The sequence below is a fragment of the Protomyctophum bolini genome (genome assembly GCF_963924005.1).
Source record: "Protomyctophum bolini genome assembly, chromosome: 12".
NCBI lineage: Eukaryota > Metazoa > Chordata > Actinopteri > Myctophiformes > Myctophidae > Protomyctophum > Protomyctophum bolini.
This window is the reverse complement of record NC_137873.1, coordinates 24,661,543-24,685,414: the sequence shown is the minus strand read 5'-3', so window position 1 is coordinate 24,685,414 and position 23,872 is coordinate 24,661,543. Positions and strand designations below refer to the sequence as shown.

The 23,872-nt window shown below is 43.7% G+C and overlaps 2 protein-coding genes across 2 annotated transcripts in view; one reads left to right on the top strand and one right to left on the bottom strand.

The window, feature by feature from the left end:
* Positions 1-1,391: 1,391 nt before the first annotated feature.
* LOC308325752 (protein zyg-11 homolog) lies at positions 1,392-17,625 on the bottom strand. The gene is made up of 14 exons (XM_080778427.1): positions 17,434-17,625; positions 15,585-15,750; positions 13,572-14,398; positions 12,810-12,950; positions 11,463-11,639; positions 9,995-10,059; positions 9,517-9,616; positions 8,883-8,933; positions 7,708-7,869; positions 6,918-6,965; positions 5,479-5,679; positions 4,829-4,881; positions 3,362-3,459; positions 1,392-2,652 (listed from the first exon to the last, which is right to left on the bottom strand). The coding sequence occupies exons 1-14, from the start codon at positions 17,434-17,436 to the stop codon at positions 2,492-2,494; spliced, it is 2,253 nt and encodes a 750-aa protein (XP_080634553.1). The 5' UTR covers positions 17,437-17,625; the 3' UTR covers positions 1,392-2,491.
* A 3,042-nt stretch (positions 17,626-20,667) lies between these two features.
* Positions 20,668-23,872, top strand: part of angptl1b (angiopoietin-like 1b) — an 11,374-nt gene continuing 8,169 nt past the window's right edge. Inside the window, exon 1 of the mRNA XM_080778437.1 lies at positions 20,668-20,868. The gene's annotated coding sequence lies outside the window, so the exon portion shown is untranslated. The remainder of the gene's footprint in view (positions 20,869-23,872) is intronic.

Sequence of the window (23,872 nt, the reverse complement as noted above, 5' to 3'; positions counted from 1 at the left end):
AACATATCGGTGGCCTTTTCCCACACTTCTGACAACTTGAACTTCCCTTTGTAATGACACACCGGGTTCATTGGGCCACTTGACCCTTTGCTCTCGCAAGACTGCCGTGCCAGCCAGGCTCGATGCCCCGAGGGGCTGAAGGCGTGTTAAATACCGACTATGGATCAGCTTACATGTTAGTTCCTCTTTGGCAGAAAGTAAACCACTGGCAGACACACGGACACATATTTACAGCAGCTCTGCATCTACAGTATACTACACTCTCTTTGCAACAATGTCACTCTACTGTGACTGCTCTTGCAAAGGCTTATTTTCTTAGTACTTATTTTATATCAATTGCACGCCCCATGAAGCCTTGAATTCATGGAGACCTTTTTGTTTTTGTTCCTTTGAAGATTTCAAATGTAGACATTTGAACTAATCTGTGTTGTGCCGTGATTCCCAACCAGTGGGCCAGGCGGGGTCCACTTGCAGTAACCACTCCGCAGACTAGTGTTACCAATAAATAGGAACTCGCATAAGTTCATTCCATTGATTAAAGCCCGAACACAGTTGATTGATTGATCATTAAAATAAACATGCTCTGAAAATGCATACGGCCCAGCCATTTGACCACTTAACGCGGCACGGCAGCTGATACAGCAGCCGTGATAAGTGGTCCCTTGGCTGGGTCGCCAGCACTTTCAAGACTTTACAGTGGGCCCTGATCCAGAATGTTAATGACGACGTGCAGTAGGACCACTACTGGTAGACAGTAGGTATTGCACACATTTCAAGGTGTAACGTCTCCCTCGCCCAAATGGACTTTACGTCTTAGCTCAGCACTAGAAAGTTCAGCACTCATTGGGCCCAGGAACATTAGTACATAAATCTTACGCGTTGCAGTTTTTAATTCCTTCAAAGACTTTATGCACGCACGCACGCACGCACGCACACGCACACACACACACACACACACACACACACACACACACACACACACACACACACACACACACACACACACACACACACACACACACACACACACACACACAATTAATCTAAATATTAATGCAAGTTAGGTAATAACAATCCACCTTTCAAAGGGAATTATTAATAGGCCGACTTAGATCAGATCCCATGGAATGTCTCGGAGCAAGTTAGCCCTGCCCCCCTGCCCGGTGGCAGTACATGAAATATAATGAATTCAGTCATATCTAGGATACGTGAGAAGATGACGATGGGTGGGAGAGGGGGAGTTGTCAGGTGGAGAGAGAGGGGAGCAAAACCGAGACATGAGGCATACTGTAATTTGCAGTAAATTGGCTCTTTTATAATGAGGCCTTACAGTATGTACAGAACCTGCTCACATTTCACTCAACTGGACAGAAATGAACGCCTATCCAGAAAACATTTTCATGTTTTTATTTAGCACTAGACGTAAAAATCGGCCCCTAATGACAACAGCCACGATTTGAGTAAGAAACCCGAGCTGCACTCTTAAAGGCAAGGGTGTCAGCCTGAGGTGAACGAAAACATATGAAGGAGAAAATGGGGGTTTGATCATTTGAAAGCACTTACAGATGTATGGTCATCTTGAACTACAACAATATTATCACAGATCCTGAGGTCAAAGCAACAGTGCCAAAGCACCATCTAGTGGCCATTTTGGGATCCACGTCATTCGGCTTCTTCCACAATATTTGGGACACCTTGTTAAGTATGTATAGTATATGTATGTATGTATGTATATTAAAAACATCAACACTGTTAAAAATAGTGCAAGACTAATCAGGCCTTTAACTGCCAGCCTGTCACTATCAAGCAGTGTCCAAGCTACATCATATTATCCTCCGTTTTAAATCCAGTCAAAGAAAACAACTGCACACTTCTCTACATAAATCCAATAAATGATTTCCTCAAAGTGAATTCACATTTTAACTAACACTAAAACACCACTGCGCTGCTCACTGTTTCTCAAAGAGGGGTCCGGGGACCCCCGATGTCCTTTAGGGTGTTCCCAATAAAACTATTTAATATAGTATTAAAACAAATCTGTTTTAGGCTTTAATTCTATTCATGTTTTTTTTTAATTGTCACGATGTGACACACTGTGAGCCTTGCAATTTTGTGGAAATTTTGGAAAAGAATCTTGACAAATGTTTATACATTTGGAATCAGGCCCTAGAAAAAAATGTCTTTCAGATGCGGGTCCTTGGCCAAATAAATATGAACCCATTAAAATCGGGAAAGCATCATTTTAGATTAGGTTATTCAAAAATATCGTACATTGTACATCTCGTCAGGTCTTAAATAATGGGTTAATTCGGTGGTCCTTGACCTTGACATTACTGCTACTACTACTACTACTGTGTGTCCTGCCTCATGTAGTTCTACCTGTCCTGCAGCACACGTGTCCACAGTGCTTCCATGAAAACATGCAGTGGCCAGGGTCGCTGTGTCCTTCCACCGTGGGCTGGGCTCCCAAGGTCTGCCTGGCTGTCGTGTCTCAGCAGCAGGGCTCAGCCGCTGACGCGTCGTCTTTCCCTACCAAACACAGGACCGTGTCTGCCAGGCCTTTTATGTCGCTGTGTGTGTCGTCGTGCGCAGCCAACGCCTTCAGAAATTCAAGGACGCCCTCCTTCTCAAGCATAGTGCTATAGTGTGAAGCTAGAGGATAAGAGGAGGGGAAATGAGAGAGGGAATTAGTTGGGGGGGGGGGGGTGGAAGGTGTGTGTGTGTGTGTGTGGGGGGGGGGGGGGGGGGGGGGGGGGCGCATTAAAGATGTGAAAATCAGTTGTTATAATGTACTTTATAGTATACCAGAAGGCACTGGCCTAGTGCTTGACATGCACCAAGTCTTTAATCTGGAAGCCTATTTTTTCTCAAAAGGGGAAATAAAAATATATGAAGATTAGAAGGTGGAATTAAGTTCTTTCAACACGAAGAACAAGGGTTTCTGTGTCCCTCTCTAAAACAGGAAGTATCCCCCCACCACCCCCTTATTACAACCGCCTTACACTCATCTGTATAACACTGTTGTGTGTCAAATGTTCACAGTGACAAGCTCATTTTGAAATGTAACCACTCCCAATTCCTCTACAGGCCCCCTCCGGTTTTCGTTATACACTATACACTGTATAGTGTATAACGAAATAGAATAGAAATGCTCATGGTTCAAGTTCCAAAAGTTCCGTTTCACAACCAAAAGAGAATCGTGGTTCACAATGTGTCCACCGGGCAACGGACGGACACGAAATATGAATATGATTTATAAGTGTTGATCCCCGCAGGAATCCAACATATATCACCCATAGCAGAACAGCCCTCACAGAATAAAACAACACCACGGTAGGGTGTTTATGTTATGTTCTCTTACTGTTCTGACTGCTGACCAGATGTATGGCCCACACTGCCCACAGCTGCACTCCTGAGGACTGGGATGTCTGGAGCAGAGGCAGGAAGGGACGGAAGGACCTGCAAGGTGCATTGGAAGGGAAGACTATTGTGAGATCAAGGTTATTACGTTTTTAAAGCAAGTTTGCTAGTTTAGTTTAACCCTAAAGCTTTGTTTTGGTTACGTTTTTTATTAGTTTCAGTGTTAGTACGTTTTTTTATTGTAATATGGGGTATAGTCATGGCCCATGACTCATTGGAATATATTCAAAAATAGTATATTGTGTGCGCTTGCAGTTTGCTATTTTTGTCATTTTGTTCAGAAAAATATTGAAAGATTTCATATCCCCTCCAAATATTAGGCTTATATTAAATATTGACAAAGGGCATTTTATCAGATTTTTGTTGTTTTCGTTACATTTGTTTTGTAACTTTTTTTAATGCCTTGTTTCAGTTAATTAAGCTGTTTTGTCACTTCTAGTTTTTGTTATTTTGTTAGTTTTAATTAACTATAATAACCTGAGATGAGATGAGACGGAGATTCCATATAACACAATAATTCATCAATAACACTAAAAGTATATGAACAAAGAAAGAAAAACAGGTATCTGGAATGTTTGGCATATTCCAGAAACCTCAAGTGCTCTTGGACAGTGGTCAGAATACGGTACTTCAACATATTAGACACGCTGATGTAGGCGTAAGCCGATACACATTTTTCATATGCTCTGCCTTAGCTCTGCTTTAGTAAAGACTTTAAAAAGACGTGGACCTTCCCGAGTGCCTGGTCTGAGGTATTTATTACATTCCTGTGATCCAGGGTGGTCCAGGTAATCCAGGGTTAATCAATGTGGGTGCCGTGGCACCCTAGGGTGCCATGACGCAAGTCCAGAGGTGCCGCAGAATACTTTGATCATATTTGGAATGTATCAATATCACTTCAGTTTAATAATCACTTAGTAAGACCTCCTTACAAAAAATTGCTGATCGTCAAGCTCACAGCGCGTTACATTGTGACAGGAATGTGACACGTTGTGAGCTTGTAGATCCGCTAATTTCCATCAATGTTCCAACCAGAATAGGGATGCTGGGGTTCAAGTGGTTAAATGTCAATTATAAATAAAGTCATTTTCAATCTGTTGTAATGGAAACTAACTTTTTTCCCCCTCAAGCCATACTGTATCTTTTCACATGGTAACGTAATATGACATAAATGTATATGGTACTATGAAGGAACTATATAATTCAGGGGTGCCGAGGATGAAAACGTTATTTACAGGGGTGACCTGAGCCAAACATGTTTGAGAACCACTGGTATAATCTTTCTGGAGGCTGCTGTGTGGTGAAACCCACCCACCTGACATTTGGGGAAAGATAATAACACCAATTATACATGTACAGTGTGTTTGTGAACAATATCACACTTTGATTCAGTTAGCGTCCCTCTCACCTGTAAGACACCATCTCTCTCTCAGGTGGGGTCCATGTCATTATGGTGGTATGCTGTAACAACACAGAGACTGACTGATTAATAGAGCACTGGTTCTCAACGTGGCGTTCTTGAGGGACAAATGACTGACATCAGTGTTAATTTTGTCAATTAAAACTATGACGATAAATGTTCGTCGACTACCCTTTTTCACTGATGAAAATGACATAAAAACAAAACTGAAATTAAGCCATGATGACTAAAACTATGACTAAACATACTGACAATTTCGTCAACAGATAAAAAACTAGACTAAAATGTTAGGGAGGGACTAGAGGAGAAGGGATCATTTTATGCTTGGTTGTACTTGGGTTGTTGCGTTCTGCAAATAGCCAATCTACAAGCACCCAACGTGTTGCAGCGCGACACATTGTGTGCTTGTAGATCAACTATTTTCAGCATGCGAACAAGTGTGAAATCTGCCATTACAACGCCATCAAGGCCCACAAAAAAAAAATTGTCGACAAAAACCAACTGTAGATTTATTCGACTAAAATCATATATTTAGTTGACTAAACCTAGACATTTTATTCCAAAGACTATAACTAAACTAAAATCAAAATGTGCTGCTAAAAGCAACACTGACTGATAGTTAGGACGGACGCACACACCAGGTCTTTCAGAATAGTGGTGCGAAGCTCCTCCTCCAGGGTCCAGGCCTCCGGTCTGGAGGCGAGGTGTGCCAGGATGCCTCCGGCGAAGTAGCGCACGTTCACCTCCAGCCGGGGCTCCCGCAGCAGGCTGAGAACGTGTTCCAGAAGATCCTCCTCCATCAGCTCCGCCTGCAGCTCCTCCACCTCCGCTATGTTGTTCTACCAAACACCACATAGAGACAAAATGGTGCCAAAGAATTAATGGCCATTCATTTTTTAACTTTTTTTGAAGGCATTGGTGTAGGCAATTTATGTGTCCCAATCCTTCTAGAGCTTGTAGAACGATATTTTTTTAAACTTTTTTAAACTTTTAAAACACAGCTTAAGTGGTTGTTTGTGTTTTATCTTTTTAGCAGCTATAATGTAGATTCTGTGTGAACACAAACCTAAACATTAAATGCCATTGACAATGAATTGATAATTTACGTCATATGTGTCGCTGGGTAAGTCGTTGGCCACCCTTGGCCAATAAGGGACCACCATTCTTGATGATGATGTACGATGATTAGACGCCCCTCACTTCACACGGGTGTGATTTGTTAAGTTAAGTTAAGTTCATTCTTCTCAAATAGAAACTTTCAACAAAACAACGTTTTTTTTAATCAATTTTGACAAAATATCAGTCAAAGGCTTCAGATGGGGCTACTTGTCAATCAGTTGCTGTCCTACCTGACAACAACGGACTACAATGGGAGGGAGGGAGACTTCACAGAAACAGAAACAAGACAGGGTCTAATAACACCAGCTGTGGAGCTGATTGCTGTGCTGACATCATATCAGTCTTCCCCATATATGATGGATGTGAAAAAGATTCTGAGATTTAACTTCCTTGGCCAACTGGCAGCATGCACAAGACATGCCGCTGATCTATTACGCACGCACACACACACACACACAGTAAAATAATACATTAAACAACCTAAAGTACCGAGGGGGACCCACAGCATGTTTATTCCTGCTGGAAAGTTAATTTAAAAATGTTTGGGAATATAGAAAAAGTAGCTGACAAGGCGATAACTTGATCGCTTCCAGTTGTCCGAAATACAATGGATCATGGTGTACAGAAACTCGATGATTAAATGCAGCCCCTTGGCAAAAGGCTGTTACCGACCGAAATCATGCTTGAACGAGAAGAAAACATGAAAAATACTGAGGTCCCGCTACTTTTGGCACCCAACGCAAAGCACACAACACACAAACACCATAACATACAGCCGGTCCGATCTGCAGTGGTTCTCAAAGTGGGGTCCAGGACCATGGTCCCTTAGAGGTCTGTACTTGGAGAGTTTACAAATGGAAACATGCCCGTAAGGGTTCCAGCTCTCAATAGTTACGGGGGTCTTGAAATTAAGCTGTTGGAGAAAACAATGATATAGTAGTGTGCACAGTAAACCCACCAGAAGGCCCAGGACCTTCTGCTGAATGGAGGCTTCACTGTAGTAGGTCTGCAATGCAAAGAAACACAAGGAAACAACACTGTAAAATGGACCCGGACGGTTAGCTCAACCGTCTGGGCACCTAGGCTGCCAAGCCAGCCGGTTATCATTATTATCAGACAACATTCAAATATAAATGTAGGATCACAACATTTTAATTTCTACAGTTTAGATGTCTATTATCCCTTTGTTTTATTTGAACTACCTCTCATTTTCAATTGGATTGAAATTTCCTTTATAATGTGTTTGTTAATGCTCTGTACGTCTCTAAATGTTATGATGAATTGAAAATGGTGGACCCTCTTGTAAACTGCTTTATGGTGTCGTCCACTCACAGTCAACAGTTTTTGTATTGAGTTGTGCTTGAAATGTACTGTAATCTGTAAATACTGTAAAACTGTTAATAATCAATCAATCAATCAATCTGTGTCTTAATGTCCCAATGCTTAATGTTTTGTATAAAGCTTTCAATTGTCTTGCTGTTCAAAAATAAGGGTTTCACTGTAAATACTGGAGGTTTTGGAAGAATGAATAAATGAATACCTGGTAGGGGTAGGTGTTACGCATACATGTATTTTGCATTTTGATTATCAAAATAATACCGTTATTCCCAATATTTTATGTAATGTTCATATCGTCCCATCTACCGGTATATTTGCATGTGCTGCATAATGTGCGTGCATTGGTGCTGCTGTGCAGCGTGCGTCAAATTCAATAGGTTTGTTCCATGGCTCCAGGTTCACATTCACACCTCCAACACCTCCTCGTAGAGCTCCAGGCCCTGGCACTGGATGAAGTGTCGGGCTGCGGCGGGCGTCTCGTCCGTCAGGTTCCACAGGGCACTGAGGGCGAACTTCAGAGTGGTGTCTACCACTCGCCCCATTGCCTTCTGCTGCACGATGCCCATCAGCTGCTGTAGGAGGGAGGGAGAGAGGGGGTGGGGAGGAGATGATGAGAGTAGTGCAACACTACCAGGAAGAAGGAGGGAGAGATACAGCCATAGAGTTATAAAGGATAGAGGGAGGACCGGAACGACAGCTCCGCCCCCCCCTGCTATTCATTTCAATGGAAGTTGCTCAGTGGCGTTTTGAAGCACCCGGAAGAACACTCTCCGCATTTGCAGAAGTGAAACCGAGCGCTCAATGTTAAACCCCAGCTACACAGGGTTTCCTCATCATAAATGCAGGGGCCCGCCTGCAGCTTTAACCAATACGTACTGTATGTATGTATGTATCTATCCATCTATCTCATATAACAGTGAGAGGAAAGAGATACACATTTGTTGATACACAAAGTATATTGGCTAGCCTACTAAATTATATAAGCCCTAAATATGTAGTAAAAATAGCCAACCTAAAGGTTACAATGTTAGGTGATAGATCGGCTCTTTTTTGGCCTTTTTGAAAAATAGAGTTTTTGAAACGATTTTGCCCATAATGACATAGAGACGCCAACTTGAAAGTGATTAATTCCCTTATGTGGATTTGGGTGTACGATTGGTGAACGATAAAATAGGAAGACCCTTCCTCCCTTTTTTGATTTGACAAATTCTAAACAAACCAGAATGACATTAGCAGAGAGACATTGTTTATATGGGGGAAAAGAGGAAAGAAACAGATAGATATTGTGTAACAGGACAAAGATGTAGACAGGGAATGACTCGGTCATTGGCGGAATGGAGCAAGTGACAGTGGATGGTGATGAATGACATGAATGTAATGGAAAGCTGTGCGTGTGCGTGCACGTGTGTGTGTATGCACAGGAGAGATACAGAGGAAAGAAGACCTTGGAAGATAGTAACTCAAGCAAGACAAATCACATGCACGTACATCATACATTCTCCCCGCTCGCCACTGCAGACTGTGTGAGGATGAAATGAAACACCTGCTTCGGCTGCTTGCCTTTGAAATGCCAGAGTGACCATACCTTCATAATGAAGATGTCAGAGCCCAGCTGTGCCGTCTCTGCTGTTGATAGCTGCACCAGAAGAAAGACATATCAGTGCTGTCATGTCTGGCCAAAAAACAATTATGAAAGCCATCAAACACTGGGATTATCTCTGGTCAGGGTTATGACATCTGGTTAGTCATGTGGAACATTATCTTGACATATTACAGTCAAGGCAGCTGTGATGATGTACTACTATGAGTATGACTCATATTTGAATCATTCCTGTTTATCAGGTGTTTGGAAATAGGTCATTATAATTCCATGTCATCAAAAAAAGGAAAATCACGTCCTCTCCTATGTTTAACCAGGTACGGTATTCTTAGAAATTGGAATATGTCAACATTAATAGCACATTGGGTTTGAACCAATTAAGCCCTGTACTTTATTGAATGAAGAATGGAATACAATGTGCTGTGAGCTTAATAATAATAATGTTGGACCGTTTTTACCCATGCACAATATACCTGAGGCTGAGTATAAATAAAGGTTAAAGTGGTTACACAGATGCTCTCCGAGTCTTAATGGCTTACAGCTGTGTATCAGATGGGAGTAAACACGTGATGCATAATTAAACTGTCCTTGAGTGCAGGTAAAATGACAGTGTCCTGACCTTGGACACCAGAATGGAGATGACAGCCACAGCCATCCTCTGCAGTGTGGGATCCTCATGGCTACTCAGCCAGTTCATCACCAGCTTGACTGCTAAATACCTGAACCATGGATATGTGTTAGACCACATTAGTACAAAACAATACAATGTATTTATTAATATTATTGTCACTGTAGGGAAAAGTAACAGTTTTGCACATACAAGATTTAACCCGAGAGCGTGACTATAATGCAATAGAAACAGGACCCTGACAGATCAGGACGAGAGTTCAGGTTTATTGTTACATCTCACAAAACTTTATTTACATTTTAAGACCGGTTTGACTGTTTGCAGTTGGATCAAGTACTAATTTCTTATAGCAGGAAGGGAAAACACAGATGAACTCTATTATGAGATCATGGGAGAACACTGCCATGACAAAATGAGTTGTGGTGTTATAAAACCTCCCATAACGTAACTTCTTGTAACGTGAACTGACTTGTCAAATGGGACCTCCTGCAGGACGTAGTCACTGCACAGTGCCAGCAGACAGTTCTTTTGCACCTGTAGGAAAAGACAACGTTTCCACAACAGATCAGCCATGGAGTCAAGACATGACAGGTTGTATATTTCATTCATCATATGTAGATAAGAAGCAGCAATAAAGTAGCAGAGCTGAGAACCAGTGTGCAGACTTCATTCTTCTTCACTATTGATCTGCCATCGTCGATTCGTCGTCTTTAATTAGGATGTGCATCCATTATCTCTTCTAACCTTTTATAATGGTACCTCTTTCCTCATTCCCAAAATACAAAAATTACACCCGTGTGAACCGAGTGGTGCAACTCCCCTCCCCCCCCCCCCCCCCCCCTCCTCCTCCTCCTCTCTCTCTCTCTCTCATTAGCAGGCAACAGTGCAGTACTACAGTGCCCCTACTGGTATATACTGGTGCTCATTAACGTCACATAGGTGAACGATAGGTGAACACGAACACACGGACATTGCTGTTCCTTGGAAAAAAACAGCGCCCCTACTGGTACTAATAGTCATACTCGTGCTCATTAACGTCACATACATAGGCGGACACATAGGTGAACAACACGGACATTGCTGTTCTTTGGAGTGGTTGCACCACTCAAAAATAGCAGATCTACAGACTCACAATGCAACACGGTGTGTCATATTCTGTGCTTGTAGCTCTGCTATTTTAGCTATTCGTCGTACACAAAGCATACCCATATACTGTGACAGCCATGTAAAAGCCATGTTATTTTCCCCCACATTTCCTCTTGAATTGACACCCCCCTCAAATTTCCCCTATGCCTTGTATAGCATAGCACTTTCATGTACTGTACTGTTCCCTCACTTCCATAATTAATTACAGTATGTATGCCACAACTAAACACTAGCCAAACATAAGCGTGACCTAAGCCTTGTTATACGAAAGAGGCACAATCAGCTGGGTAACCCACATGCAACAGCATGACCGGTAAATATTTAGGCAAGGTCCGGTGATGACTGAAGGATAGCAGCATCACAATCTGTGGTAAGGTTTTGAACACTTTGTTCCTGTCTATTTACACTGCAAATACAGAAAAGGAGACCCTTAGGGCTCATATATACATTACAATTGAATGATCGTTTGACACGTTGCTCCAAATAAATGATAGATTTTTCAGGAACAAATATGTCATTATTGCAGAGTAACACTAACTGACAGCCGAGTGATGAGGACACATATCACCTGGGCTGGGCTCAAATGCATGACAGCGCCACCCCCCCACAGCCTACCCCCCCCCCCCCTCCCCCAAAAGAAAGGGAGAAACTCGTAAAAATGAATGCTTATCATATGCCATTGTTGCGCAGCGAAATGGCTGAACTACGAGCTTGTACATCTGCTATTTTCAGCGTACGACAGCGTCAGGCTTGTGTGGTCAGCCCCTAAAATATTCCCCACATGTCCTTGCCTGTTTGTGGTTGGGGAAGTTCTTCATGGCGCAGAGCAGCTGGGCAACAGTGCGGCTGACCAGGCCTAGAGACATGGACTCTGCCATGTCCTGGGTGGTCAGGTTGAACACACACGCCGTGGCCACCAGCTGCACGTGCACTGAGGTGCTGTGACTCTGCATTCCATCGAGAACCAGCTAAAAAGACAAGGGCGGGAGGGGTTACACATACACATGCAGGGGTTGACAAACCCATAAGCAGGTGCACTGGTTTGAACACCAGAATGGCTGGTGATATTGTTCCCTGAACCATAACAACTAGAATTACCATCAAGGACTGGTTTAAAACCGGGCACTAGACTTTAAATTGTAACAAGTAAAATGACGGAACATACCAGTGTTTGAGTGTCACTACTGTAGGTGTCATTGTCAACATCAGCCTGATAGTTACATAAACCTTGTTGGTGTGTACATTTTCTAATGGCTAGAAGTCAAAATTGTACTAGTATTGTCCTTTAACCAGTGACAGTGTACTGGTTTAGTGGCCACCAGCAGTATGTGGTATAGAAGTAGTGAACCACTTAAACAGGAGGAGACGGAGATCGGTTCTTTTTGAGTACTGGATTCACTGGATTCACTGGATTCCCAAGAGGACTAAATGAGGAATTGATGAACAGTGTCTTATAAAAGAAAGATAGTTGCTCTGGTTGCCGTTTCTGGTGGGATTTGTGTAATTTGTGTATTTACTAGTAAATTGTATGTCAATTTACAAGGTTATGTCCTAAAGGGTATTGAATTAATGGTTGTAAATTAATTATAATCACGTGATTTGCATAATCAAATCAATGATGCTTGTAAAAAATATATATAGTTCTGCCTAGGAGGTTTATAGACTGACGAAGGCCTACGGGTCAACACGCGTCCGTGTGTGTCCTGTGACTGCTGCTGCGGCAAATAGAAATAATTAAAAACTGAAGAGACGTCCAACATGTGAATGCAGTTGTTCTTTTGAAGTTGTATGTGGTAGCTCCCACGTTAGCTGGTTATTACTATATACTGTACATGCATGCATGGGTCCCTACTTCCCCTGAAACGTCTCATACAGGTTGTTGCTATAAATTAGAATATGGCCTCATAGTGGTTACAAAAACAAATTATCAAAATCTCACTACAACATATCTCTGCTTCCCACAAAGCATCCAAAAAAGGGAAGAGTGAAGAAAATGTATGCAACGGGCACGACAAAATCGATAAATACAAATAGCCTATATATTTACTGTTCATTGTACAATCGTAAATAATAACAACATTCTAACCTGTTCTGCTGTCATGCGAGTGTGTTGTGTCATGTGAAGGAGTTTGTGGTACCTTGAGGAGATCCGGTCGGGGTTTGTCCATGTCGGTGGTCAGGGTGTAGAGCTGGACGAGGGCTTCTCGTACAAAACACTCCCTCTCGCTGTACCTCTTGAGGGCCTCACAGAGCTGGCTCTCATTGGCGCCTCCTGTCACCTGGACACACAGCGTTTGAGCACCTTACAGCAAGACCCACGAAATACACATCAGTTCAAGCACAACTACATCTCATGTTTTGATTTAGATTTAGTTCCTTTCCATATAAATGTATGTTTATTTTTTATCATCATGTTTTAAAAATGTATGTGCAAATAAACTAAATGACTTGTTAGAATGAAAACAAGTGGAACTCAAGTGTAGCTTGACCTCATGTCTACAACAGAGATCATCTCTGGGGTTCTCTTACGTGTTGATCAGAAAGGACTAAAACAAGACGAGGAAACAACACCCACAACACTATACTCAATCCCATTTAGACCCGAGGCCTATTCTAAAAAGTCCTTCTAAATCCTACCTACAAAAACGTGCTATATGTAGTCTCTGTCGGGTGGAAACCTCATTCCTCATATGTCCAACACAGTTACTTTTCAGGATTCAAATTCAAAAGTATGAAAAGTAGCAGACCGACAAGCTCAGTATGATCAAGTATGGTGTTCATTTACAAAAGAATATGGAAATAAGGTTTCTGACGGATGACAACAGCGATATATAGCAACAACTATAGGCCTTCCCAGCTTGAAAGGCATAACAACTTATACAGTAGGTGAAGCGGTTTACTTTCAAAGTGCTCCGCAAAGACAGGAGGACATCACAGGAGCTGGCGCCCGTGGCCAGCAGGCCCAGGAAGACCAGCCCACTCCTAGCCTCCACAAACGCCTTGACCTCGGCCTCCGCGATCCCCTTCCGCCCCGACACGTCCAGTGAAACGAGGGCGGGAAGGACCTGCGGGCTGCCCTCCAGCAGCTGACGCACCATGTCGTCCCCCTCCCTCCCGCCGTCACCGCTGCCCCCGGACGCCGTGGCCAAGTGGTCGTCTGAAAAGTCCAGGTGCCTGAGGGTGTGGAGCTGGCTGAGGATGAACAGCAGCCTGGCGGGGGACATGTCCAGCTGGCAGAGGCCGTGGGCGATCAAAGCCTTCAGGGTGCCCCCGCGCTCCAGGAGGGCCGTCAGGTCCGTGACGGACGTGCAGGAGATGTCGAGGCTCTCCAGTTGCGGTAGCGAGCACGCGTCCTCCAGGGCGACATCGGTCAGGTCGGTCTGGGCCAAGCTGAGCGTCCTCAGGCCACGCAGGGAGCTGAAGCCCACGCAGGCTCCTCCGCCATCGTTTCCGTCCCCACTCAGACTCCCCCAGTCCAGGCGCAGTCCGTTCAGAGAGAGCCTCTGCAGGCTGGATCTGCACTCCGGGTTGGACGCCAGGCCTGAGAGGATGTTGGCACCCGTCAGGCCCCCGGAGACCCAGGACGCATCCAGCTCCTGGAGCCGGTGAGAGCACAGTGCCAGGCGGAACGACTCCGCAGCAAGTGGAGAGTGGCGGATGACGGCTCGGCGCAGACGCAGCTCTTTGCAGTTGCGGAATATCCCGATGGTTCTGTCATTCAGCAGTCCTAGTACAGTAGGAAGGTTAAAAGAAATGACAATTTGGAGTGACTCATACAGTATCTATTATGTCAGCATACAGTATTGTATGTCTGTAACTCTGTGCCTGCACATTTCACAACTAATGAAGTACATCTTCATGAGTCAGAGTTGTAGAGTTTGAGTTTCCTCTGTGCCTGGCTCATCGTTAAATAAGACGTAGTACATCCTGTTCCCCAACATTCTCAAGACAGAAGACTGATAGTCTTCAATTACAATATGATTTGACTATTTTAGATACTGTTTTTATGATACTATATTGAGGCTGGGCTTTTCCTATATAAACCTTGTTCGCTTGCATTACATGCATCTATAATCCTTGATGATGACCAATGCATACGTCCTTGGCACAGGTCATTGTTCAAGGTTGTAAAATGTGGGGTCCAAAATACGCATCTAAGCTCAAGTTATTTACTGTAGTACATGATTCAAATACAATGTTCATTTAACCCTCTTATTAATATTAAAAGATCATAATGTTTTTACATGTTTAGTGCATTGACTGGAACTTTGTTTTCATGACTGTTTACCACTTTCCAATGGTTTTCCTGGATTGCCATTGGTTCCCATTAATTTCAAAATCAAACATCATGACACATCATTAAAACACATGACACAAGTAGAAGGCAAGGGCCAAGGCACAGATTTTGAGAAGTCTAGCTGAAAATAGGCCTAGTCATGTTTGGTCGCTGTAAGGACAAGGTCCTCAAGGAGGATTCTCTTCAGGGGTGTTAAACGTGATTGAGCGCTAGTCCACACACATACTAATAATCTTTCACGTTGTTACTACTACTGTAGACAGAATGATGCTAGGTTTGATGTTTGTACTTTACGTAGCACTTAATCGTTTTTCTTTGCACGTTTTTCTTTGACCAGGGTTTGATCACGCCATTTATTCTGATCAGTTTCACTTTTTACACTTTGTAAATAGAGAAGAACATCTGCTAAATGTCTAAATTGTGAATTGTCACAAGGTTGACCACAGTACATTTTTGAAGCTGAGAAGTGAACAGTATCCGTCTAATATCTGTGTTTTCCACAGAATCTACAGTGCCATCCATCACATAAATTCACTTGGCATCCGTAATTATTTACACTGGGTCTTTTTCAGTCTAATTTTGGCAGAGACTTTTCCATTCCGCTAATTCAATTTACCCTCAGTCGCCATCTTCTGCAGTAGCTGGTCGGCCATCTCCTGCGGGAGCATCGGGGCCTGGGTGAGGCGAAGGGATCCGTCTGCTCTCCTGTCACACAAAGCATCCAGGTGGCAGCACACCTGAGCCAGGCACAGGTCACACAGCGCCCTGGGGTCCGGGGGATCCTGACAGCAAATGGTTTGATTGATTGATTGATTGATTACTTATTAACAGTTGCAAATAGTACAGTGGTACGATATTTCAATGATTGTTACAAGGAAAACACAAAAATCGTAAAAGCCGCCTAAGGTCATGTGTATGCAATTCATCAAGAGAAACATTTAAGGACATACCATAAACAAGATGTCAACACTAGTAGCAGTAAATGTATGTAAAATAAATGTATATGTTTTTTGAGTAGTGCTAGCGCCACTCCTATGAGGAGCTATGTGTGTAGTATGTATGCGTACGTACGCGTACGTGTATGTATGTGTACGTAGCTGCAACACCTAAAGTGGCCAGTAGAGCACACACACACACACACACACAGACACACACAGGGGCCAGGGAGAAGTACAGTACAGTACAGTACAGTACAGTACAGTACAGTACAGTACAGTGCAGATTTTCTTTGTTCTCAGATGTACAAGCTCACAACGTATTGCCGTGCACAACACGTGACAAAGTGGCGCTCAACAGAAGTACATTCCAGTTCCAGTACAGTACGAAGTACAGTACAGTACAGTAATAACAGCTCTACAAGCTCACAACAGTACAGTACAGTACAGTACTACAAAGAACAGTACAGTACAGCACTACGAAGTACAGTACAATACTACAAAGTACAGTACAGTAATACGAAGAACAGTACAGTACTACGAAGAACAGTACAGTACTACAAAGAACAGTACTGTACAGTACTACGAAGTACAGAACCAATAGACAGACAGCCAAAAGTACGACAACCAATCGTCAGCCATCCCAACAGCATCACTCACTTCAGAGTTCAGGTGGGTCTGATTTTTGGGTTCTTTTTTTGGGGGGGGGGGGGGGGGGGGTGCTCTTTTATCATGGTTTTGAAGGAGGGTGAGGAGTCACACTTTTTGATGTTTGTGTGTATCATCAAGTGTATCATTATTAGAGTCTAAATGATAGATTCCACAGCAGGCCACTCCATATGGTCTACATTTTATACCATATGGAGTGGCCTGCTGTGGAACCAGATCATTGTATTGATGAGAATACATTTGAAAAAATACAACATTTCAGATGGATGAGTCATGAATCATGATACACACGCAGTCAGTGATTTCTCATCTGGTTCTCCTCAGTCTTTCTGGAGAGATATGTGTCATAGGATCTTTAACTGCAATCTTCTAATTATATCCACACGTAAGCTCATTTATAACCACCTAATCCACCTGTTGTCAACGTCTGGTCGGGGACCACAAGGGGGTCTGTACACTAATAGTGTACAAATGGGACAAATGGACCCGTACGTCTTCATAAGAACACTGATCATTTTACAGTTAGTAGTTTAGGCAGGGTCCCTGGTCCCAACAACAATAACTCTCCCAGAGAAAGTCATGTGATGTGGACGATCAGTGGTGGTGCGTCCCTGCTAAGAGACAAACAGCCAGGTGACCTGTCCTATATGTAATGTGGGGAGTCTGTGGACAACGTGGAGTCGTGGACGACTACGAACAACAGCGAGGAATTTAAGCCACGCCACGTGCACGTATTATTAATTAATCGCATCATGTTGCCAACTTGCCAACTTGCACTTGCCACTATTTGCACCAAGAGCGCATAAAACACACGATAAGTTATGGGAGCGGTCGACGGTGGGATGGTCGGGGGGAACTCACCATGTTTAGAACGTAAACAAACAAGCAAACAGCAAATAGGCTCCGGTGTAGACTCTCAACAACATGGGCATTGTGAATGAAATAATGGTATTATCTCTTGAAGCACGGCGTTAACCCATTACGAGATTTGAATTGTTTACCAGGCGACATAGCATGTAGCCATAAGCCATGTCTGTAGTGGAGTACTGGAGTTGCTGTCAGTCAGAGGCAGAGCCTGGGGTCGACGCAGTTTCTGTGGATTACAGCATGTGTCAAACTCACCACTTTTCATTGGTCAGTTTCTCTGACGTCACGAAATGAAAACGTGCAACCAGAGCCTTGCGTGCAACGTCCCTGACCAAAGCTACGCCCCCTGGCCATGTGTGGTGGTAGGTCTATTTATTATTGCAGTTTGTGTGGTTTACTATTATTAGAAGTAGGTTATATGTGGCTAATAATATTAACCTCTGTAGCCGTAGGCTACAGAGGTTAATATTAGGCATTATGTGTTGATCTGTAATTGACCTTTAAAGCTGTTGATGTTGATATGAGCAGATCAAAAAAGTTATAGTTATAATAATGATAATAATAATAATTATTATTATTATTATTATCGTGCGGGCCGGTGCGGCAGTGTATACTTTTTAGTTTTTACGCCTGTCGTTAACTGAGTTTTCTTATACCACACTAATTAAGTGGCAGTGGCAACACTACGAGCACAACTGAGCAAGTAAGTAACTCGTTTAGCCACAAGGGGCCGGCGAACTCAACAAGAGACCTGTAAAATATCTTCCATCTTTGTTCGTGCCCCAATGATGAACACCGCAGGTACAGTAGGTATAGGACTATCATTAATCATCTGATCATTCTATTGTAAATGACCGTGAAAACGTATAGGCCTATAGTGTCTTGTATTGTATATACTTACTATATAGCCTAGCCTGTTGTTAAGCCACAGACAGGCCTAATGCTTATTTGAGTTTGATGTAAAGTTGACCTCCCAATTAGCCTATCCCGTATAGAGCAAACCAAAACTATTAAAAAAACATTTCTATCAAGCACTGGATATCTATGATCAGTGGTGGAAAAAGTAGGCCTACTAAAATGTTTGACTTCTTGTAAAAGACTGCTATGCAGAAATACTCTGTTACAAGTAAACGTCCGGAAATCAAAATTTACTTGAGTAAATTACAAAATCCATGTTTCCATGTTTCTGTAAAAGTGCACAGTTTCACAAAGTAATCATTTCAGTCATGAATTCACATGTTATGTTACTGTACGTGATTCAGAAAGCTTTCCCTTCCAACACATGCTGGTCTATATCCTCTATTTAGATAGGAAGACCTCTACTATATATACAGACGACCACCTACCTAGGAGACCTGCACGCATGCACGCACGCACGCACACACACACACTTACATGTCACACACATGTACACACATGCACGTCCCCACGCGCACACACACACGTCACACACATGCACACGCCTACATGCACCTGCATGCGCGCAAACCGCACACCACTCACTCACTCACTCACTCACTCACACACACACACACACACACACACACACACTCACACACACACACACACACACACACACATTCTCTCTCTCACACACAGGGTCTGAGCACACTTTAGATTCCATGCGCGGACAGAAGAAGCTGTGATTTGCGTCATTTCCATTTTTTTAGACAGCCGGTAGATAGAAATGAAGCTCCACCCACGCGGCAGATTGGCGCGTCGGACAGATTCCCGGAAAAGCTTGCCCCAGCCATTCTGCCACGTGGGTGGAGCTTCATTTCCATCCACCAGCTGTCTATAAACCCGGAGATGACGCAAAACACAGCTTCCTTTGGCCGCGCATGGAAGTTCAAGTGTGCCCAGGCTGACACACAGCTCCTCTACCACACCTCTATCACATGAGCACATTCACCCTCCCACACACACAGAAAGGTTTTCCCCCTGCAGAGAATCCCCTGCTTCAAAGCCTTGCCCTTCCTTCCCTGTTGAAAACATTTAGCCCAGTGATGTCCTCCTCTTTGCCTGCAAAGACCTCTGTCTGCACATTGTCCTCAGTCACAACCAAATAAACACAGCTGCCAACGACTCTTGGATGACCACAAGAGACGCTGGGCTCACGCACGCATCCTTGTGGAACAAGCACATGAACCTCCCATCCAAAACAACAGACCTCCTATATACTGTACGCTACCGAATATTGCCAGGATCACAGAGTCATAGATCAGCACAAATTGGAAACAGCCTTTTCTAGGGTAGGAAATACGATGAGAAAATACTTGAGTGCGGTTGTATGAATGAGATGGATCGCCAGGAGCTTGGGGGAAAGGTTCTGTGTTTGTGTGTTTCACTGTGCGACTGTGCGTGCGCGCGCGTGCATGTGTGTCTGCCTCTGTGTGAGTGCGTGCATGTGCGTGTGTCTTTGTTTGTGAGAGCATTATGCTTGCCACCACTAAACCAGTGCATGCGAGTGACTAAGTGTGACTTTTTTCTGTGGGTGACAGTAAGATTTAGAGTTTTAGGCCGACAGGCCAAGTGTGAGCGTGGGAGACCCAGACGGACCCGGAGCGAACGAGAACTTGGCTGTGATTGATTACGTGCTCTGCGGTTCTTAAGTGTCATCATCAGCGTTCCAGTCCGCAGGCCCAGAGTCCGGGCCAGTACCGCTTCTCAGATGCTTTTTTTCATTCTTGCGGCGAAACCTTATAGTTTATAAGTTCTATATGTTACTCCTAAAGAGCACATGACATCCAGTGGTGGAAAGTAAGTATACTGTAGGTACATTTACTCATGTACTGTACTTAAGTTCAATTCGGACTACAGAGGTACTTTTGCTTAGTTTGAGTGTGTACTTTTATACTTCTACTCCAATACATCTCAGAGGCAAATATGGTAAAAGAAATTACATATATAAAACTAAGTAAACTTGTAAGTTTACATGCCAGTAACAAAGTTTTTCTACTATGGTATTTCTACTTTTACAGTTTTACTTAAGTAAAAACAAATCTGATTACTTCTTCCACCACTGATGACATCAGACACACGCACGTGCGCATGCATGCACGCACGCACGCACGCACGCACACACACACACACACACACACACACACACACACACACACACACACACACGCATGCGTGCGCACACGCACACACACTTACAGTGAAAAACACTTCCCGCCCCTTCCCCTCTGTCTCTCTCTGTTTTTGGACCACCCTCTTCTCGTCTGCTCCCCAAGTGGACTGTATGTGCCGGTGCCATCGCTGTGTGCTATAGCTGGCCTTCATTCCAAATGAGACTGACTGGGAGCCTGAGTGAAGAAAGGAGAATGGAGAACCTGAGGCTCCAAAGGGGACACAAGTGAAAGACCAAAGCCCGGGCCCCTAAGCTGCACCCCAAGAACAACACACTGTACTGACCTACTGACACAGGTGGGGGGACATACTGTCCTAGCTGTTGTTTTTCATCTTTCTGTCTGTTTTGTATAGTGCATGATGGTGTAGTAGAAAATGCGGCTGCAGTATTTTACTTTCTGTGGGAATGTTCAATTAGGCGGAAGTTCAAATCTTTTTTGGATTGGTTCTTGTTGTTGAGGACAATTCACTGCCCAGTGGGTAAGTTGAGATTACATTTTAAAGTCAAGGAAGCTTTGAAATGGAAATACAGCCATTGTGTGTTTGTGTGTTAATTACTGTTATCCTATAGACTTCATTTATTGTTCTTTCATGTTTGTGGATTTCTGGAATTCCTGTGAAGCTTACATTTTTAAGTGTCACATCACTACAAAGAAAAGTAACTGTTTGTTTACTGCATCATGCGATGAGATCTGGTCCTATTTGTAATTGTCTTCCAAGTGTATTTTATAGGCAGTTCAGCATTATAACAATTAACATGTAGTACTAGTGCTGTCTGTTTAGCATATATAGTCCTGATAAAGTCCTACATTCAGCAGACAGATCTTATCAGTGGCACCATCAGGATAGCGTGTGGGCTGATTGGCACCGGCCTCAGCAGTAACAACAACAAAGTGAACTGAAAGATGAGACATCTCGGATTGGCACGCGGCTTTAGAGGGTTCTGGAGCTAAGTTAAAGAGCAGTGGAAAACAGAAGTTGTTAACCAGAGAAATACCACACCGGTTCCTTTTTGAGGTCTAATAAAAATATATATAAATAACACAATAAATGTTTTATTGGTACGTTTACCAATGGACAATTAGGCCTCAGAGGCGTCTGATCCTATGATGACCAGTGGGCCGATTGGCAGTGTCCTCATGTTCCTCTGGGCTCAGCCACCGCAAAGTTTGACCTGACTTCTTGTAAATGCCTCCATTAATGTAAACGAGGTGTCGGTCTGGCTGGAATGAGAGAGAAAATAGCCCTTTAATAAGTCGGTAAAAGGGGGAAAGGGCCTCTGTGGTGGACTTGACGAAGACCAGTAGAGTGTTAACGAGAGAGCGAAGCCAATTCATACTTCATCGCATGACAGCGTCGCGCACCAAAAATAGCAGATCTACAACGTCACAACACGTCACGGATGTGGCACATTGTGAGCTTGTAGAGCCACCATTTCCGCTGCGCGGCACAGTCGTACAACAGAGCATAGATTAAGGTATACGAGGCAGAGAGGTAATAAGTGCCGATGAGTTTCACAGCCCCGGCTGGGACGCACACTGCACCTCTATGTAAACACCGTCACTCACGTCAGGCCTTCCGAGGGGACCCTGAGATCCAAGCGCTCTAAGATATGGTGTGGTGCAGACGAGACGAGCCAGCCGTTGTGGCTGAGTGGCTGAGAGTGATGAAGTATGATTGCGGGGGGAAAACAGGGAAAACGTTTCTCTGGGTAATAATATCTGCCCCCGAAGGCTGTTTTTTTTAGTTGGGACACAAGGCCTGTTTTCTTTATGGCTGTGATCCTTCAAGTTTCCGTTATTCGGATGGTCTATAATCTGAGAAGAAGAAAAACAAATGCACTGCAGCTTTGCTGATCTCAAGGCATTACAGTTACAGTATTTCTGCTATGCCCAAAATATTTTGGTAATTCATCGTAGTTTTTAATCCTGTTATTTCTGCTGAACCTTAAGCCAACGTAGGTCTATCTTGGCTCATATACTTTCATTTGTGCTTTACATGAAGCAGAATAAAGCAACATTGATAACATCTATATTCATTGTTTTTCCACTCTTGACAGTGACAAAGAGGTGCGATTATGCCTTAACAGCAGTGTTTGGACTTAGTTAATGCTTTTGGATCTGTCCCATTACCTGTGGTTGGAGCTCCTCGGTGCAAGAAAGCAGAAAAAGGAGACCGCACAAAATGGTCCAGCGCCCCTGCTGTCTCTGTCCTGAGAGACACGGAGCTATACTTCTGCTTTCCTGGCATGTGTTGAAATCCTCAGAGGATTTATTTTGATCAGCGAAGTGGCTCGTATGTGCTCCCTGTCAGATTTGTTGGATGATGGTTATTTAACCTCTTTGGCCACGTCCACAGAGCGGCTTCTAGTTGGGTTTGGCCAAGGAGCTAGAAAGTCCTTAGTAAGCTGCCAGTAGCTCCATGCCCAGTGCCAACCTCAGCCTTTGAATATGGAAGAAGGGGTCTTTCACTTTGCATGCGTTTTTCAACGTCACCCAGCCCTGCTCTATTCTCTGTGCTGTCAAAGCTAATAACATCAAGCTTCCAAAAATAGACTCCAGAAAACATTACTCATAAATCAAGAGGCTCCTGCTGCTGCTCAAACACTTCGGACGCTTTCATTCTATCCCAAATTCACTCTGTTCCAGATATTTACATACCATTATATTAAGCTCGGTACAAGTCGAAAAGGCACCAGTGATACCATTCTGCCAATCTCTGGCCTGCTAAAGATTCATATATTTCTAACCATCAGCTGCATGTAAATCTGTCAGCGAGCAGCAGTGCTCATTAAGCCACCAGAGGGATAGATTCACTTTCATCCATGTGTCCAAATAAACTCCACTTTCTAAAAATATTCCCGGCTTCCGACTCTCCTTTTGAGAGAACTAATTGCTTTCGACACCCTCGCTGAACATGGGCCAGTGGAGGCGAGCTAAGAGGCTGTGGGAGATGACGGAGGAAGCTCTAAGCAGGGGGGATCTACACTAATATGAAAAACAGACCCTAGGCGTCGCGGCACACCCAAAGACCTGAGACAGATGTGGTGTGGGGCCGAAAGAAAGAACACCCGTGAGACCCGAGCCCTGAATATGAAAACCTGAATATCCGCTGTGATAACAGATTTGAGTGGGTCTCGCCCTTCTCGTTTGCCACCACACAGGAACCGCGAAGCACGACTCGCATGCCTACGCTGCAGTGGCGTTGGTATGCTGGTTTTTAATGTCACATTATAAAAGTTCTGGTCACTGTGCCCAATTAAGCAGAGCTGTTGTGTTGAGTCTAGACTGAACGTCATCTG